This window comes from Euphorbia lathyris, chromosome 1 (genome assembly GCF_963576675.1).
Source record: "Euphorbia lathyris chromosome 1, ddEupLath1.1, whole genome shotgun sequence".
Classification (NCBI taxonomy): domain Eukaryota; kingdom Viridiplantae; phylum Streptophyta; class Magnoliopsida; order Malpighiales; family Euphorbiaceae; genus Euphorbia; species Euphorbia lathyris.
Window position 1 is genome coordinate 129,750,533 of NC_088910.1, and position 20,251 is coordinate 129,770,783.

The following is a 20,251-nucleotide window of genomic DNA, read 5'->3' on the forward strand; positions in this document are numbered from 1 at the left end:
AAAAGGAAGAAAAATTAGATTCTCAATAGTCTACAATGATGCAGATTTATGTAGGAAACATAACTTTTATGTGGATGATGTAATTCTTACGAGGAAAGGATTATGATGAAATTCAATTAGTCAAACAATATTTGGATCAACAGTTCAAGATCAAAGAATTGGGGAATTTGAAATTCTTCAGGGCAAACTACACCCATGGCCACTGAATTTTATCCATTTTAACATTATGGCCACTGAATTTCAATTCTTAACGGTATGACTATTGAACTTTACACTTTTTAATATTGGTGGCCACTCAATTTTAACCAACTCCTCAAAATGAATGTTAACGACTTCAAAATGAAAATATTCAAGAATTAAAGTTGTTCAGAACGACATTTACCATGAAACCACAATTTTTATTTTCCAAAATCACATTTTTTTGGAGCTTTCTCTCTGTAAAAATTTACTCTCTCCTAACCAAACACCGCCTAAATGATATCAAAGTGAAAAATTTTAAGATTTTTTGTGGGGAAAAGTTTCCCCACAGAAGATCGAAAAATTGCCACTAAAAGTCTTTTATGGCAAAAAAAATTCACCACACGTTCGCCACTGTTAGAGCGACATTAAAAGTATGTGTCGCGAAAAAGTAATTCGCCACAATTGGTTTCTTTACTGTAGCGGTGAAAATAATCGCCATTATTATATACAAATTCGCCATAAACTATAGAACTAAGGTGTCCATATGTGTAGTTTTTGTGGGGAAATTTCTCCACTAATCTTTTTATTTTGTGGAGATTGCAAAATCGCCACAAAATGAATGTTATTTGTGGGGAAAAATTTCCCCACTAATCATGCTAATATTTGTGAGGAATTAGAATCCCAACAAAAACAAAACCGATTTCTGTGGGGATATTTAATCCACACTATTATATTTAGTTTTTTATTATTTAATTTATTTAGCTATTTATTAAACCTATGAACAAATTAAATAGATTATCACAACAATATTAATATACTTATAAAAAAGTAATAAGAAGAATAAAACTAATAATTTTCGTTAATAACAAAAAAAGTTAAAAGGATAAAATTATATTAGTCACAAGAATTGAATATAACGTTGCAAAATGACAAAACAAATTGTGAAACTCAACTAAGTTAATAATATCCATAATTACAAAATATCATGTCCGTATTAAAGAACTATCTCTGATAGTCCGCAACAATAAAAAAAAATCCTATCAAAATGGACGTTTCAATTGGTAATATTCTGGTCAATACCAAATGATGTATCGGTATGTATCTGGCGGTGCTTGAGTAAAAAAAGACCAAGTATCTGGAACAACAAAAAAAAAAAGAAAAAATAATACAAATATCAATGGTCATAGAGAAAAAAAACTGAAAGCTTAAAAAAATAATGAAACTAAAACAAACTTACCATTCAAACAAAACAAAGTGAAATAAAAATGCCAGAACGAATAAAGGTTTTAAACGAAATAAAAAAAAACTACCCAGAATTGTAAAGAATAGTTGGAATCTCAAGTTTGATCACTAACCATATTTTTTCTTTAGACCAGTTCTCCTGTTCCAATAACTTCATCCGATTTTAACTTGTGCACCCATCATAGTGTAGCCTTAGAAACAAGAACAAAACAGAGGAAAATAGAAACATAAGATCCAGAGCTGAAGTTGATCAAAAACATCAGAGTAATTACATAAAACACAGATTAAATCATAAATAAAAGATTAAATTACCCCTAAGAAAAACTATATTTGAAGATGAATGAAGATCTAGGGAGGAAATCATGAATTTCAAAATGGTCAATGGGTCTCTTTGATGCTCTATTTGTCATTACATTCTAATAAAAAAAAAAGTACAGTTTCATCCACAAGGAAGAACATGCTACATAAAGCGTACACAACTTTGAAATGTTCTGAATTCACAAAACAAATTGACTCTTCTAATCGGCTATTCAAAGAAAAAACAGCAGCAACAATGTTACAAAAATGTTGAAAAATGCTAAAGAAATTACAACAGCAAAAAACTGTTACAGAGGTCCAGGAAACGCAACAAAAACTCAGTGGAAATGTTGTAATATTGCAGCAGCAAAAATGTCAGGCCTAGGAAATTATAGCAGTAAAAACACTTGGGAATTTTAGGAAAATATAGGAGCAAAAATGCTAGGGACATTTTAAGGCTACAACAGCAAAAAATGATACCATATACTCAAAATTTGCAGCACACAGCAAAAGACTCAAACAAATAGTAGCAGAAAATCTGAGACAAACGCCACCGGAATGCAGCTAAATTCACCTGAAACTACAGCACCGAAAGAAGATGTTTTAGGGGCTTAAAAATGGAGCAAAAAGCGACTAAGGCCAACACTGCTTTGGCAGCAAAATCAAAAAAAAAAAAAATACAGCAGAAGACTCTTGAAAACAAGAAAAATTGCAAACCAAGAGATAGAGAAAGCAAGGAGCATCTCTATGCGTCTTACACCTATAACACAAGTTCAAAATGCACCTAAAGACTTAACAAAATTGGCATTTTACATTTCAATAGTGTTAATGTAATTTATACAAGGATGAGGTGCTAACATTACCTTGCCAAACAAAATCCATAACAAACAACAACAACAACAACAACAACAAAGCCTTAGTCCCGAAATGATTCGGGGTCGGCTAACATGAACCATCATATAAAACCGTGAAAATCAAGTCGTGTCAGCGACACAGATTCGCTCCCTCCACTCCGTCCTATCCACTACCATATTTTTCTCAATTCCCAATAAACTCATATCACTCTCGATCACCCTCCTCCAAGTTTGCTTAGGTCTTCCCCTACCCCTCACCACTACATCCCTTTGCCACTCTTCGGTTCTCCTAACCGGCGCATCAAGCGCTCTACGTCTCACATGGCCAAACCACCTTAGTCGGTTTTCTCTCATTTTATTCTCAATAGATGTGACCCCTACTTTTGTCCTAATTATTTCATTACGCACCCGGTCCTTTCTCGTGTGACCACACATCCATCTCAACATACGCATCTCCGCCACCGACATCTTATGGATGTGGCAGTGTTTCACTGCCCAACACTCCGTACCATATAACAATACTGGTCTAATTGCCGTCCGGTAGAATTTTCCCTTCAATCTATTAGGCATGCCGGGATCACAAAGGAAACCCGTAGCACTCTTCCACTTCGACCAACCAGCTTTAATCCTATGAGCAACCAGCAAAATCCATAACAAACACTAGCAATTAATTCAAAGCACATGTTTTTTAAATAAATAAATAAGGCAAAAGGTATAATTTATCCCTTGTACTTGCCTATATTTTTTCCCTGTATTTTTATAGGATGTTTTAGCCATTGCACTTCTATTTGGGCAAGTCAAACAACTTTTTTTCTTGCAGAAGGACTACATGCATAATTAGTGTACAAAATGCACAAGGAAAGATACCATGATACAAATAACTACAAGTACCATTTACTCTTATTTTTCGCCTCCTGAAATAGCTTTCTACCTGAAGAGTTTTGAGTGGAAACACCCGGAGCATGGATTTCTCCATTCATACTGCTAACTATAGTTCTAGTCCATCACGAATCAAGATGCATAGTTCTAGAAACATATGTGAAATTCAAAGCAAATTCATTTGCTCTGGCAAATGTACTTACTCGGCTTATTTTGCAATGGTTCTTAAAGTCAGACAAGGAGTAATAATGGGGTAACGCATGATAAAGCATATCTTCCTTGAGTTGTTCTTGAGTTAAGTTTGATAAAGATGGCTTCTTTAGAGATGAAATAGAAATCATAAATGTAGTAACATCAATAGCTATATAGTAGTAGTATGTAACTATAGTAGCACATCACCGAATCAATGCCAATGTGAGATATAGACCACAGACATTAAGTCATAACATATAAGTAATGGTTAGGAAGTTGAGAAATGTACCAAAATCCTTGGAACTGTTTCATTGGGATGTTCAAAAACTCTTCAAATTCTATGCTACCTCTCTTATGAAGTTGCAAGATAAAAGGAAGTGTAGTAACAATCCCTGCAACCACATTTCAATCGATTATTATATTAATCCCATTTAAGCAAAGAAAATATGAAAAGAATATAAGTTATCTAGAGTATCAGTTGCAGAAGAAATGAAAGATGTTAGGACATTAATCATCTTTCAATCTTCTTAAAAGCTTAGAAGCCCACCTCCGAACACGTCTCTTCAGTGTATAACTAACTAGTCCAAGAATAATGAAAATTGCAGAGAGCTTTGAACAGCTCCATAGAGAAACCATTTGCCTGCAATTACAAAATCTAGTTGTGATGGAAAATGAGTAAAGCCTAGAAAGAAACAAAGACCTGTATGAAGAAGGACAATGGAAATTATAATAAAAATGGGAGAAAAACAATCACAGGTGGTCAATAAGTCCTTACTAATTTATGGAGCTTGATTTCTTCTTTGCTCCATTTCTTCTTATTATGCTTCCTTCCTCCAGATTTCATCCTCGGCGGCAGAGCCTTATGAGGTTGAACCATCTGCTTCTGGGCCTGCAATCCCTTGATCAACATACCAAAATTCTATATTTGTGAAACTCTCCAACACATCCTGTCAATTGAAAATCAAAGAAGCACAGCCCTCTCAGAATGAATGATCACTCCATTTCGAAAATGTCGATAGACAAACAATCAAATGGTAAATCTTACCAGAAGCATATTATCCAATTTACGCAGAGCTAGAAGATTAATGAAAAGATCTGACCTTGGACTGTAACTCATCACCTAACAAATAGAGAACACTATTAGCTTTTCCAAAATAAGTTCCCTCCCAATAATTGAACCAAATTTGTCAAAGACAGCAAAAAAAAACTATTGATCAGGTTAAGCTTTCTGAGGGTAGCAATTTCAGGTTATAGTGTCAAAATAGCGTAATGTTATATACATCTTCCATATGGTTCTATATGATATAAATTCTAGAAAAATGACAATAGTGTAAATCGTGTAGTCCTATCAGAAATGGCCAACCCGACAATACAAAAAGGCTACATAACAGACTAACATCTTGAAATAAAACTGAAAAGTTACAATCATAAGCAACCAAGTAGCTGAATTAAGCTTACCTCAAGCTTACTTCCATCAGGAAATGTTTGCCAAGAGGGAATTAATTCAACAATATGATCAGAAACACAGAGAAGCCATTCCATCTCTCTTTTCCACATTGATTTCTTCTCTACAGGTAAGGGCTCAAGTCTGCACAGTTGCCCAAATATAGTAACTCGACATTAATTAACCAAAGATCAAAAATTGCATCCCAATTGAAAATTCAAACAATGCATTATTAGAACTTCCTAACTACAACGCATCAAATAGATGGAATAAAATGAAAACTGGATTCCGGTTGGAGACTGACTGTAGAGTAGATGAAGTCACAAATCAAGGTACCATCAATTGATATGTTTACTCGAATCACCCAGCATTCCATGTTTCATCTCAAAATCCCATTTGAAGTTTCAATTCCATAAAATTAGGGTTCTTACTTACATGAATGAAATTGACTCAAGCTATCTTAACGGATAGTGGAGGGATCGAGCTTCAAATGGCTAATGGCTTCAATAAAGACCGACGAGGGATTACATCTGTGATTGCGTTACGGGAAGCCTCAAAAGAGGAAAGGGAGCGGGGCTAGCCAACAAGGAGGAGGGAGCCGATGAACCGAAGTGGTGGTAACCGTGGTGCAGTCTGAGGCAGGTGGGTCATCTGAGAAGAATATCTGAATAGGAAATTTGGGATTTTGTTGGAGTAATTGAAACAAGGAGAAGATGGCAAGTAGAAAGGGGGAAGGTAGAAACTGGAGAGGGAAATGAAAATGGGAAAATTAGAAAACATGCGGGGGATAAAGGAGGTGATGGAAAAAGGGGAAATAGGGTTTTCAATTTCAACATCGTCCCTGCTTCAATATTTGGGGTGCAAATATTAAGTTATTTTTTTATGAAATTTTATTTTTATATTACAATAAATATTAAATTACATTTTAAAGCATGCTAAAAAATAGTAAAAGAACTAGCATACTACCAAAAAAAAAAAAAAAAAAGAACTAGCATTGTGTAGTTGTTAAATATGGTTGGTTTAGCTTTTTTTTTTTTTCATTAATATTGCTTTTAAGTATAAATTAGGTTTTTTTTGTCAAAAAAAATTTAAGTATATTTTTCTATTTTTTTTATTAAATTCATCGCATGTTATAATTTTCTTAGTTAATTATCAAGTCAAATGAAAAAAATTCCATGCATTATAGTCCAATGAACTTATTTACATTCAAATTTTATCCATTGTTTTTGTTTATTTTCTCAAACTACTAGTAAAGCTAAGTTTTTCATAAAAAAAAATTATCTATAATATCTAATCATTATTAGATATATTTACTATGCTTGTAAAAAAACAAAAAAAAAGGAAATATTTATTATGTGAAGAAAATATATATATATAAGTAGATATTCCTAAAAATAAATAAATAAATTATGTTATTAAAAGTATATTTTTATTATTAATTAATAAATAAAGTAAATTAAATTAAATATTTTTTAAAATTTGGATTTATTAATAAAATTAAAATTGTAAATAATTCTGTAATTTAATATGATATATAATTAATAAAATTAATTATTATAATCTTAAAAGAAAAGTATAACGAAATATTTATTTTTTGATTTTCTATTTACATAATTTTTTAATATAATAACAATATTTACTAATTATTTTAAACTTATAATAATAAAAAATAATTAAGATAAGTATTTTGTGGGGAATATCAATTTTCCCCACTAATGTATTATATATTCAATGGCGGAATTTGAATTCCCCCACAAATATTTTAAACTTTGTGGCGAATTTTTAACTCCCCACAAATATGTAAATTTTTTGTGACGAAATATTTTACTCCCCACAAATATATAAAATTTTGTGGCGAAATAGTTTACTCCCCACAAATATATAATATTTTGTGGCGAAATATTTTACTCCCCACAAATATGTATTATTTTGTGACGAATTTATAAATCCCCACAAATTTATTATTTTTAGTGGGAAAAAAATATTTCCACACTATTTTTTCCCCACAAAAAGTCAACTTTATTGTAGTGAGAATTAAAGTTCCTTAGAATATCATTAACTCTTCGAATTTTTTATTTTGAGACCGTGAACGGTTGTTTTGAGGTGTTGAGTGGCACTGGTGTTAAAAGTATAAACTTTGGTAGCCAAATTGTTAAGAATTGAAGTTCAGTGGCCACAATGTTAAAATGGTAAAGTTCAGTGACCATGGGTATAATTTATCGAATTTTTTTATGGGCATGGAAGTTGCCAAAATTAAAAAGGTTATTTTTTTTGAATCAATGAAAGTATGCTTTAGAAGTATTAATTGATGCAAACCATCTGTTGAATCAATGAAAGTATGCTTTAGAAGTATTAGATGGGTCACAAATTTATCATTCAAAATATATTTTTAACACTTTCATTAAATAATATATTTTAATAAACAGTATTTTTATTATTATTGTGAAGTGTTTTCACTCATTTCTCTAATGAAAATTATAATTATTATTTGTATCAATATTCTTAATATTATTTATAGCTATGTATTTTTAATATGTTGGTGATGAAAATAAAAAAATAAAATGTGTTTCTGAAAAAAAAAACATATGAGATAGGTGAGGGATTTAATTGTACCAAAAAATAAAAGATTGCATTAATCAAATTTTCTTAATAGGTACCAAAATAAAAGGAAATTTTATAATTAGAAGATCCGGAAAATATTAAGTTTTTCATGATTTGGCCTATAAATTAACGTGCCTTCTTCAGTCAAAATGAACAAACAAAGCAAAAGCAAAACAATCTGAAAAATATCAAAATGAAGAGAACTTATTTCAATCTTGGTCTTTCACTGGTCTTATTGCTGGTTTTATCTTGTAAGTCTTTTTTATTTTTACTATTTTGTTTAGTTTTGTTTTTTTCTATTAATTCGTCTGAGTAATTTGTTATTGGTGAATGACGGGTATAATTGATGGAACTGAATCGAAGGAGTTGAAGGGAAAAGAAGGAATAAAGGTAAATAACAATTGCGAGTCGGATGAAGAGTGTCAGTCTATTTGTTAAGCACTCAAATGCAAGAGAGCATGTTAACCATACATAGGTTTACTAACCATAGATTAGCAGTTAATGTTAACTTAGCAGTTAATGTTAGTCAGTTTCAAATTAAATATATCTGTTAGACTTAAACGGTTATAAATAGGAGTAATATACTGACTATGAGGAGAACTTCTTTTTCATGTATTCTATTCTTCTTTTTCAATATAGAACTCCTTCTTTGCTTTCTTCTATATCATCTTGAGATGGTATCAGAGCATAATCAAAAGCTTCTGCAAGATTTTTTCTAATTTTCTTCATTTCTTTCTTCCATTATCTGTTTCTATATTCTTCTTTATCTATTCTTTTCTTTTGTGTTTCCATTTATTCTTCTGTTTTGCAAAAGTTTGAGTAAATGGCACGAGTAGAAGAACAAATTTCAAGGCCATATTATGTTCATCCTGGAGAGAACCCATCTTTGGTTCTTGTTTCTCCTCCTCTCACCAGCCCGGATTATCATGGTTGGTGTAGGAACATGAAGATGGCATTGATGTCTAAGAACAAATTGGAATTCATTGACGGGTCGTTTATCAAAGAATGAATTTGCTTGCTGCCTGGAAAAGGTGCAATAATCTGGTATTATCTTGGTTAACCAAATCTCTTTCTCCTTCAATTGCAAAAAGTGTGCTTTGGCTAGATAATGCTAAAGATATTTGGGATAATCTTAAAGAAAGATTTGCTCAAGCCGATGTGTTTACTATTAAACAAAACCAAAGGTCTGTAACATATTACTTTGCTGATTTACAACTTTTATGAGATGAGTATGTGTCTTTAAGAAATATCCTAGTTGTGTATGTGATGGGTGTGCGTGCAATATCACTAATGCAATCAGAATCAACAAAGAAAAGGATGTGGTGATCTGTTTTTTAAAAAGGTTTGAATGAGAATTTTTCTAATGTAAAATCCCAGATCATGATAATGGAACCTCTTCCTACAAGAAACAAGGCGTACCAAAGGCAGTTTAATGTGCTAAATGGTCAAGATATTTTGCAAGAACTCGTGGCTTTGGTTAATAATTCACATCAATTTCGCAAACTTAATTTTCATTCAAAACTAGTGGTTTGTTCATTTTGTGGAAAGAAAATGCATACAATTGACACTTGTTATAAGAAGCATGGTTATCCCCCAGGATTTAAGTTCAACAACAAGTTTGCAAAAGCTAATGTTGCAGAATCAAGTAATGTTCTTGAGGATTTTTCAAGTCAAGAGCGTGCTGGTATTTTGGGGGCAATTCCAAAGAGTTCTTCAAGTTTTACATCGGAGCAAATGACACAAATCTTATCAATATTTCAACCACAAGTTGTTGGACAGAATCAAGATGTAAATTATGCTTCAACAGCTTGTGTCTCTACTATTCAAGACCAGACAAATCTTGCTAATGGTAAATATTCAGGTATTACGAATACTTATGCTTTTGTTACATCTACTGAAACTAAATGTGGTAATTGGATTTTAGACAGTGGAGCCAGTAAACATATTACTGGATCTTTGTCTTTGATGATTAATTCTAAACTAGTTAATAATTGGTTTGTTATTTTGCCTAATAATATGAAGTTGAAGGCAACTCGTATTGGATCAGTAAAGTTTACACAAGATTTTGTGTTACATGTTGTTCTGTTTGTGCCTGATTTTTCATACAATTTAATTTCAGTGTCCAGGCTAACAAGTTCATTGAATTATAGTTTAATTTTCTTATCTAAACAGTGTTTGATACAGGATTTGGCGACCAAGAAAATTATTGGATTAGCTAATGTGAAAAATGGTTTATATCATCTTGATATATCAGATGCTGAATGTGCCATGAATTTTCTTCATGTGGCTACTAATAATGTTGATATTTCTCCTATTAATGTTGCCGTCATTTCTTCCGATAATAATGTTCAAAATCTTGGTGTAAATTATAATCATAGACTTTGGCATTATCGTTTTGGACATATCTCTAATGATAGACTTGCTGTTTTGGGAAAGTATTTAAATAATTTTTATATTGATGATTCTTTTATCTGTCACATTTGTCCTCAATCTAAGCAAAAGAAATTGGCATTTCCTGTTAGTACTACAGTTATTACTGAACCTTTTGATATCATTCATATGGATATTTGGGGGCCAGCAATAAGTTCAACAGAAGGTTATAAATATTTTCTAACTGTTGTAGATAGTTATTCAAGGTTTACATGGGCATTTATTATTAGAGTCAAGTCTGAGGTTTCCAAGCTTGTTGAAATGTTTGTTGAAATGATTTACACACAATTTAATAAGCGAGTGAAAGTTATTAGAACGAATAATGGTGCAGAGTTTCAGTTGCCTATTTTTTATGCATCAAAAGGTATTATACACTAGACAAGTTGTGTAGAAACGCCCCAACAAAATGGTTTGGTTGAGAGAAAACATCAACATATTCTTAATATAGCTAGAGCTTTAAAATTTCAAAGTCTTTTACCAACTGTTTTTTGGAATCATTTTGTGGCTCATTCTGTTTATTTGATTAATAGAATTCCTTCTAAGTTGATTAAGAGTAGAACACCTTATGAACTCATATATGGAAACATGCCTGATTTTAATGAACTTCGTTCCTTTGGGTGTTTATGTTATGTGAGTACTTTGTCTAGGAATAGAACTAAGTTTGATCCTAGAGCAAAACATGGTATTTTCATAGGTTACCATTTAGGAAAGAAAGGGTATAAAGTTCTAAGTATGAGAACAGGAGATATAGTTATTTCCCGCAATGTGAAATTTCATGAAGATGTGTATCCTTATAGCTCTAAACAACAAGTTTTTAATCCTTTTAGTGAGGACAAAGCTTGTGATGATAATACTGCTCTAAGTTCACAAAATATTCTCGATAGGCAAAATATGTTACATCCACCATCTCCAAATAATAATATTAAATTAGATACATCACAAAGTGTTCTACAAAATGCACAACATACACAAGTGGATACTAACACTAGAAAGTCTACAAGACAACAAAATCAGCCTAGATATCTAAAGGATTATCACTGTGCACTTGTCGAAACTTCTCAGGTTTCTAATGTTCTTGAAAAATCTATTTATCATCCTTTGTCTTCTGTGCTTGCCTATGATAATTTATCTTCCAATCACAAAGCATTTTTCATCGCATTATCAATTCAGGAAGAGCCCACAAGTTACAAAATAGCATCGTAATATCCTCAATGGCAAGCCGCCATGGATGCTGAAATTAAGGCATTAAACGACAATAAAACATGGGAGATTTGCTCTTTGCCGGAAGGTAAAAAAGAAGTAAAGTGCATGTGGATTTTCAAAATAAAGAGAAAAAGTGATGGTTCCATAGAGAGATTCAAAGCAAGGCTGGTTGCCAAAGGTTATACGCAGCGAGAAGGCATTAATTTTCTAGAAACTTTTTCACCTGTAGCCAAATTAACCACTGTAAGATTACTTTAGCTCTTGTTGATATACACAATTAGAAACTAGAACAATTAGATATAAATAATGCTTTATTACATGGTGATTTAGGGGAAGAAATTTATATGAAACTCCCCGAACGCATTAAATCTGATATTCCTAATCCAGTTTGTAGGCTTAAAAAATCTTTGTATGGCCTTAAGCAAGCTAGTAGAATGTGGAACTTCAAATTAACTAAAGCCCTTTTAACTCTTGGTTTTGATAAATCAAAGGCAGATCCTTCTCTTTTTGTTCGTTAAAAAGGTAACAATTTTATTGCATTAACGGTGTATGTTGATGATGTTATATTAGCTAGCAATAATGATTCTGATATTTCTGAAGTTAAAACTTTTTTGCATAAATGTTTCAGTATTAAAGATCTTGGTACTTTAAAATTTATCCTTGGTTTAGAAATAGCAAGAACAAAAGAAGGAATACATGTTTATCAAAGAAAGTATACTTTAGATCTTTTAGCTGAAACATGTTTTTTGGAGGCAAAGCCATGTTCTACACCTATGTCAGTTGATAATTTTGATTTTGCAAATTCGAAGTTGCTTGAAGATGTAACAGCGTACAGGAAATTGGTTGGCAAATTGTTATATCTATGTAATACAAGACCATATATAATATTTGTTGTTCAACAACTTTCACAACATTTAGAAAAGCCCACGGAGCAGCATATGGTAGGAGTTCACCGAGTTCTAGGATACTTGAAACAACATCCTGCCCAAGGAATTTTCTTTCCAGCGAAGTCTAAGATTCAACTGCAAGCATTTACAGACTCTGATTGGGCCAATTGTAAAGAAACAAGAAAGTCGGTTACAGGATTTTGTGTTTTTCTTGGTCACAATTTAATTACCTGGAAGTAAAAAAAAACAAAGTACTGTTAGTCGATCATCTTCAGAGGCGGAGTATAGAGCGATGGCTTTAACAGCTTCTGAACTACAATGGTTGTTGTATTTATTGAAAGATTTACGAGTTCAACACCCTCAGCCAACTTTGATGTTATGTGATAATCTATCTGCAATACAAATAGCAAAGAACGAAGTGTTTCATGAATGGACGAAACATATCGAAATTGACTGTCATTTTATTCGAGATAAGGTACAATCTGGGAAGATTCACTTGCTGCCTGTCACGACAGAAAATCAACTTGTCGATTGCTTCACCAAACCCTTACATTCACCATTGTTAACATCGTCCCTTCGACGATTAGGAGTGTTAGATGTTCATCTTCCCAGCTTGAGGAGGGGTGTTAACCATACATAGGTTTATTAACCATAGATTAGCAGTTAATGTTAACTTAGCAGTTAATGTTAGTCAGTTTCAAATTAAATATATCTGTTAGACTCAAACGGTTATAAATAGGAGTAATATACTGACTATGAGGAGAACTTCTTTTTCCTGTATTCTCTTCTTCTTCTTCAATAGAACTCCTTCTTTGCTTTCTTCTATATCATCTTGAAAGAGCATGTTGTTTGATTACCAAATTTGAATGCATATGTGAGGTTGCTAAGTTTCAGATTCAACTTACTGTTCCTTGTAATCCATTTTAAGTTTAACCTCTCACTGTTTGTATTCCTAATTGAAACTTGTGCATCATATTCAAACTAGTGATACTCCAAATAAGAACTCCAGAAATTGGTATGGAAAAAGTAAGAAAAATTAGATTCTCAGTTAGACATGGTAATTATCGTATTCAAGTCGTGTTTGTGTCGTGTTATTTCGGGTTCATGTCAAAAAAGAGTAAATCCAAACCCAACCCAAAAACTTTCATGTCAAAATCGTGTTAACCTGTTTGGGTTAGTGTCGATTCCATGTCGTGTTTTCGGGTTACATGTAATTTTGTTATACAATATATTAATAATAACTCTTAAAAATATAAGAAGAAACAGTATTGTGTTTAAACATTTTATATCATTTTTAGATTAGTATATTAACACAAATTATCGAAAAGTTTGATAATATCATGTTAGAGGGTCGTGTAATGTGTTTATAACAATTTAGGAAATTCAAATCAATATTTGCAATTAATAATTATAATTTTATTATCTTTATTAATAAAGTGCTATAAAAAAAATAAGAGAGAATATAACAATAATTTCCAATATCCGTGTTATTTTGTGCCGTTTTCGAGTTCACATATCAACACTAACCCAACCCAAAAATTTGCGTGTCAGTTTCGTGTCAACCCGAAAATGACGCATTACATATTAAACTCAACACTCACACTAAAAATATGTGTCGTGTTTGTGTCGTGTAATCGGGTCGTGTATCATTTTGTCACCTCTATTCTCAGTAGTATAAACCACATTCTATCGGTTTTGGTCCCTCCATGATATGAAAATATTATTTTCAGCCCAAAAATTTCATTTCTTTTCACAAAACCTTATAGCTTTATTTAAAAACCCAAAAATAATTTAATTTCTCATTTAATCTAACAAAAAAAATATGATTTCACTCCCTAAAGTTTATTTTCTTTTTGAAAATCATATTTTAACAAAATAATAATTTCAATAAAACTTTTTTAATAAATTTGTTTTCAATATCTGATATGGTTTCACTAGTATGATCCATTGTATTCACATGTAGATTTATATAACTGTAAATTACCATGAAAATATAGAAAGTTATTCACTAGAGTTTAAAGGCGTTCAATAGTTAGAAAGTAAATAATTATCTAAGAACCTAGTTTCTAGAAGATAGGTTTGTCCTTCGAAACCAGCTTTATTCATTTTCTCGATTAACCGAATTGGATGGTGATTATACCTTTTAGAAACTAAGAGTTTCAAATTATTGTCAAGTGTTCTTCAAAAAAAATTATTGTCAAATGTTTTCGCTTATTTTTCTAATGAAAATGATTCTATAATTATTGTATGAACATTCTTAATATATTTTTTTTAGAAGAACATACTTAATATTATTTATAGCCAGAGGTTGGGCGCATGCTCAACCTCGGGATCCGTGCCTATCAAAGGCACGATCCCTATGCATTTGAAGGGGATTTTGTAGCTTCTCTTTCTAGAAAAAATATTTTTAGAGAGAAAGTAAATTTTTGGGAGAAAACATTTTTTTTCCTAAAAATTGAAAATTTCCAAATAGTTAAATATTTTACAAAAACACCGAAAAATCATAATTCGTGGAATCAACCGACTTCAGTCGTCAATACCGATCTTGAGGTATTATCCGAGGACTAGACTCGTTTAATTTATTTATTTCGTTTATTTATTTTATTTATAGTTTTGTTTCTTTATTTATTTATTTAGTTAGTTATTTATTTATCACGTTTATTTATTTTCACGTATTTATTTAATTTCCGTCTCGTATTAAATAAACGTCTTTGTTTTAAATAAAAAACCCCGTTTTAACGTCCCAACACGAACCGTGACCCGATTTGAGGGTAGTTCGGGACTAAAACGTTGTAAATATAGAATTTAAAAAGTTTTTTTAAAATTAACGTTTTTACATAAAACATCGTTTTGGGAGGCTCCGCTATAGACTATGACCCGATTTGGGTAGTTCGGGGACCAAAATGATAGAATAGAGTAGATCTAAAGCTTTTTAATAAATCTGAAAAGTATAGGAACTATTTCTGTGAATCTGTCTTTTCTGTCACTAAAAGCAGTTTAGCGACGGAATTTCAAAGCTGCTGGAATCCGAAAAAAGCATTTTTAACCCTCTTTTCTTAACTTTTGGATATTTGGTCCCTTATATATGTATATGTGATTAGGTAATATGTTTATTAAAATTATTTTTAGGGTATATCACTAATAATTACTTATCATAAGTCTATTTATTTCCTATTTAAACATTGTTTGTAATAACTTAGCTTTGTAAAATTATATGTATATAGTTTTTTTTGTCTATTCAAGTTATATTAGTTATTACTTTGGGGGGATAATTAATTAATAGATACTTTTAGGTCATTAAATGATATTTTCTATTATTTGTCTTTAATGTATATTTGGGGAGGGTTATTTTCTATATATTTATCACAATAGTTACTTTGGGATTAAAAGTTATTTTCTTATTTTTTATGAACCCTGTTCATTGTTTTTACTTGCCTTTAATGAAAATATTGTTTTCATTATTATTTTTTACTTATTAACTATCATAGTATATATCTTTTATTTACCTCATTTTTTTTTGGTAGGATAAAAAGTTTAGGTAAGGGTAGGTTTATTCCCATTTTTTATTTACCTCATTTTTAATCTATAGCTATAATTACCATTTTTTACTAAAAATGTATATATATGTATAAATATGTATATCTATTCCCATTTTGGACTTTCTATATGTATATATATTTCAAATGTATTTGGGTAGGGAGAATTTGGACTTAACTTGTTAATTGTTGCAATTATGTTCAAGTAAAGATTAATTGAGTGGAAAAAGGGAAAATAAATCACCACAAAGAGATTTCAATTTGCTTATTTAAACTAAAGGTTTCTAGAGGTTCTAAATGTAAATAAAAAGGTTTTTAGTTCTTTATCATTTTCAAACGATTTCCTAAAATATCATGTTTTGAAACCTTAATCCGTTCCAACGATGGATTAAGCGAGCCTTGTAATTAAAACATTTTTTTTGTAAATAACAGAGTTTTGAATCGTTTTCCTATCTGAATGGTTTTGTACAAAAATAAATGGACTTGTATGCTTAATCACATTTTTGGTTAAAACTTCTTATTTCACGTTTTCAAACGCTCGAGTCGTTCCAACGACGATTCGAGTAAAAAGCATGTAAATTAACGGGGTTTTAAAACGTATCTAAATCGTTCCAACAGCGATTAATCTATGAACCATGTAAATAAACGTCCTTTTAGGGAGTGAGATTAGTTTAGATTTAATGTATAAGTATAAAGCATAATTCAAGTGGTGAACAAATCAATTCTTCATTTTATCTCTCTCTTGCTCCTACATACTCTAAATTCATGTAAATGGGTCATTCTTTACTAAAATGGCTTTCAACAATATATGCTCAAAACGGTTTTCAAAAGGAGAAAGAAAAGGTTTCAAATGAATTTTAAACTTAAAGAAATATGTGATTAGTCCGTTAGCGCCTAACATGCTAAGTAGGAGGTCGGTGGTTCAGAACCGGGCGATGTCAGGGTGCCTAGTAGCCTTTCTCCGAAAAGGAGCTAGCCTTCTCGGCTCGTACCCAAATTTCCCGAACCCTCACCGATCTCCCACAAGGGATCGGTGTTCATTTCCCATTCGTGGGTGGTAACTCTTCCATACTCTGAGCTCCGGCCCTGCCGAGCAGCTTGATTCCATGATTGGTTGCTTTCGGCGCCAATCACAGCATCTATCGTCAACGATGTCCACCCCCCGAGTCTTCCGGGCGAGGCCGCGGCACCTACACATGGTTTTTCTTTAATCACATGATTAAATCAAAAACAAATAAACACAAAAATAAACATGAACAATAAATAATAAATTAAAAAGAAAAGAGTTTAGATAAATATGAGGCCTGTATTAACAGTTTCCTTAAGACATGTATTGTCGCTATTGACAATCGTCTCCCAGGATACAACAGATTACGCAAGCGAACTCTTATCGAGAGAATAATATTTCAAAGTATATCAATCTGAGAGTTCCATCATGTATATATAAAACTTGAATGGACATGTCTGTTCTCTAATGAACATGACTATTCATGAACTGACACGACTAATCATGAACGAATATAATTGTTCATGAACAAGGATGACTATTGGGATTTATACTAATTTCATTTATATATAAATTTTCCAACAATTACAAGGAAGAGTAAGTTGAATACGAAACCGATCAAACTCACATTGGCATTTTGCATTCAAACAAAAAACTCTCTTGCATGTTGCACTACAATAAAGCTTGCATTCGTCATCCCACTCGCAAATCGTATTTATCTCTGTTCCTTCTTTTCCCATCAACTCCTTCATTTCACTTCCATCAATTATGCCTACAATTCACCAATAAGAAAATACTTAGTGTGCGTTTATTTTCAATTTTCGGAACTGCTTTTTGCTTTTTAAATCTAAGCACGAGATAAAAAGCGTTTGTTAAACATTCGAAACAGCTACTTTTACAGAAATATCAACTAATATCTAACAGTAGTAGTAAAAAAGAAAAGGTGAAACAAACAAGATATTTCTAGAAAAAAGAAAACTAAATTAAATAGTGAAATTAAAAAAAAAAGACTTACAAGATAAAACCAACAACAAAATCAGAGAAAGACCAAGATTGAAATAATTGCTCTTCATTTTGATGTTTTTCAAAATGTTTTACTTTATTTTGAGTGGAAACACGCTAATTTATAGGCCAACCCATTAAAGACCTAATATTCACCATATCTTGTAATTATAAAATTTCCTTGTATTTTGGTACCTATTAAGAAAATCTGATTAATACAATCATATGTATAGTCAACCCTCTATTTTTATTTTTGAAAAACACATTTATATTTTCATTTTTGTATAGACAGAAAATCTGATTAATGCAATCATGTGTATAGGCGGAAAATCTGGATTCTGCCATGGTAGAAACGGGTGTTCCACCCGTTTCCGTCTATGCAGAAACGGATAGGCGGAATGGTGTGAATCACCCGTTTAGTACATTTTGGATGATTTTTTTTTATTGATTGGATCGGTTAGTTTTTTTGAGACGGATTTCAATTATTGTAAATAGGAACGGTAGTTATTCGATTTTCTCGACGTTCTCTGGTTCATTTTTCATAAATCCAATTTTTGATTCGGGAGAGAGGGATATTAAGTTTTTTAATGGAAAAATGAAAAGGACAAAAATGTCCAAGAGGAGACGGTGATAAGTAATTTGGAGGCGGTATATAGAAAAACTCATAACAAATGGGAGCCAAATTAATACTTTAAATATTCTAAGCGGGGAATTGTAATGCGGAGGGGCTTAATCGAACTCTCAATTTGAACAATGGGGTCAGATTAAAATGTGAAGAGGTTCAATTGGACTCAATTTGAAAAATTGTTGAGGGGTTCAATTAAACTCAATGTGAACATTTGGGGTTGATTTGTATTGCGGAATGGTTCAATTGAACTCAATTTTTAGTAATTTGGGGTTGGTTTCTAATCCTAAGGGGTTCAATTGAAACGGATTGAACAGATGGAGCCAATTTGGAAATGCAGATGGACTAATTTGTGATTGTTTAAAGAAATGGGGGTTGATTTAGAAACGCAGAGGAACCAAAATGAATGGAGATTAGAATCGATGGGGTTAAAATATGATAATTAGAAACGTGTGGAGTCAATCTACAGATATAGAGAATTAGCGGGGCGAATTTACAAACAGGAAAAAATCCCTACTATTAGATTTGATCTAGATCAATGGTAGGGATTAAGTCCTAGGAAAAAGTACCAAAATAAACCTTGCAGTCTTGTGGTTTAAAAGTTTGCAAATGGTACCTTGAGGTTCATTCCGTTAGCAAACACATACCAAATTGACTAACGGTGTTAAAAGTCAAAGGGAAAATAGTTAATTGATCATTATATTTATTTATTTTATAAATTAACCTCCCTTATTATCTAAATATCACAAACAAATCCCAAAATAAAAAATAAAAATCAATTAAACCATCTTTTCAATCTATTTTTTATTTTTTTATTTTTTTTCTTCTTTCTCTCTCTTCATTCTTAATTTTTCTTCCTTCTCTCTCTTCTCTCTTAATTTCTCTATCACAAACAAATCCGAGGGATCATAGTTGCAGAGATTGATTTCAGGGATGATTGAAGCAGGTACGACCATGAAAGAATCTTATGTGATTTCTTACAATACGTTAGTTAATGGGTTTGTTAAATATGGTGATGTTATACAAGCACGTGAGCTGTTTGATCAAATGCATGTGTTCAGAATGAGCTAATAGCTATAGATTTAAGAAAGAATGGAATTGAATGTTCTATACCTTGGTTTCTTGCATTAATGCCAAAGCTTAATTAACAGGGATGATACTGATCCAATTCGCAATTAAAGCTGTTGTATACGGCAACGAGGTATCAACGTTTACCAGGCTATTATTGGGTGGGAATTACACCTGTTTGGACCTATACTGGTTCCATTGATGGAGCTGAAGCCAGGGTCTGTTGATGTAAGATTGAATAATAACTGCTTGTATAGGTGTTCTGTTGTACGGTGTTCAATTGATTTTTTAGAGAGAGAAAAATTAAGAGAGAAGAGAGAGAAAGAAAAAAAATAAGAAATTAAAGAGAGATGAAAAGATGGTTTTAATTGATTTTTATTGTTTATTTTGAGATTTATTTGTGATAATAAAATAATGAAGGGGGTTAATTTATAAAATAAATAAATATAAGGACCAAATTAACTCTTTTACCTTTGACTTTTAACACCGTTAGTCAATTTTGTATGTGTTTGCTAACGGAATGAACCTCAATGTACCATTTTGTAAACTTTTAAACCACAATGATGCTGATCGAAAACAGGTGTAACCACAAAGTTTATTTTTGTACTTTCCCTATTATTTATTTGGATTTTAATGTTTGGGTCCTATTTGATTTTTGTGGTTGGTCCGACAATATTGGTTGACCTGTTTATCATGGGTCTCCCTACTGCGAATCAAAAGGGAGGCTAGACAGACATTACAGAACTTCTATAATCATGTAAACAGACAATTTCACAAGCAAATAAAAAAGATACGATCAGACAAT

At 31.7% G+C, this 20,251-nt stretch overlaps 1 protein-coding gene across 4 annotated transcripts; it reads right to left on the bottom strand.

Moving 5' to 3' along the window:
* Positions 1-1,055: 1,055 nt before the first annotated feature.
* On the bottom strand, positions 1,056-5,888 carry LOC136210991 (rop guanine nucleotide exchange factor 7-like). Of its 4 annotated transcripts, none has more exons than XM_066002478.1 (8): positions 5,524-5,888; positions 5,103-5,232; positions 4,690-4,764; positions 4,420-4,591; positions 4,192-4,299; positions 3,934-4,036; positions 1,536-1,613; positions 1,056-1,315 (listed from the first exon to the last, which is right to left on the bottom strand). In XM_066002478.1, the coding sequence occupies exons 2-4, from the start codon at positions 5,199-5,201 to the stop codon at positions 4,505-4,507; spliced, it is 261 nt and encodes an 86-aa protein (XP_065858550.1). In that variant the 5' UTR covers positions 5,202-5,232; positions 5,524-5,888; the 3' UTR covers positions 1,056-1,315; positions 1,536-1,613; positions 3,934-4,036; positions 4,192-4,299; positions 4,420-4,504. The 4 variants fall into 4 exon arrangements, with proteins under 4 accessions (XP_065858550.1, XP_065858551.1, XP_065858549.1 ...); XM_066002479.1 differs by having other exon boundaries at positions 5,520-5,888; XM_066002477.1 differs by having other exon boundaries at positions 4,192-4,284; positions 5,393-5,888.
* Between the last annotated feature and the right edge of the window lie 14,363 nt (positions 5,889-20,251).

Excerpts from the sequence above, each read along its gene's own strand:
- LOC136210991 (XM_066002478.1), bottom strand. The coding sequence starts at position 5,201 with ATGTGGAAAAGAGAGATGGAATGGCTTCTCTGTGTTTCTGATCATATT. Across the intron at positions 4,765-5,102 it reads CTGATGGAAGTAAGCTTGAG|GTGATGAGTTACAGTCCAAG; the intron begins GTAAGCTTAATT and ends TCTATTTGTTAG. Across the intron at positions 4,592-4,689 it reads AATTGGATAATATGCTTCTG|GATGTGTTGGAGAGTTTCAC; the intron begins GTAAGATTTACC and ends TTCAATTGACAG.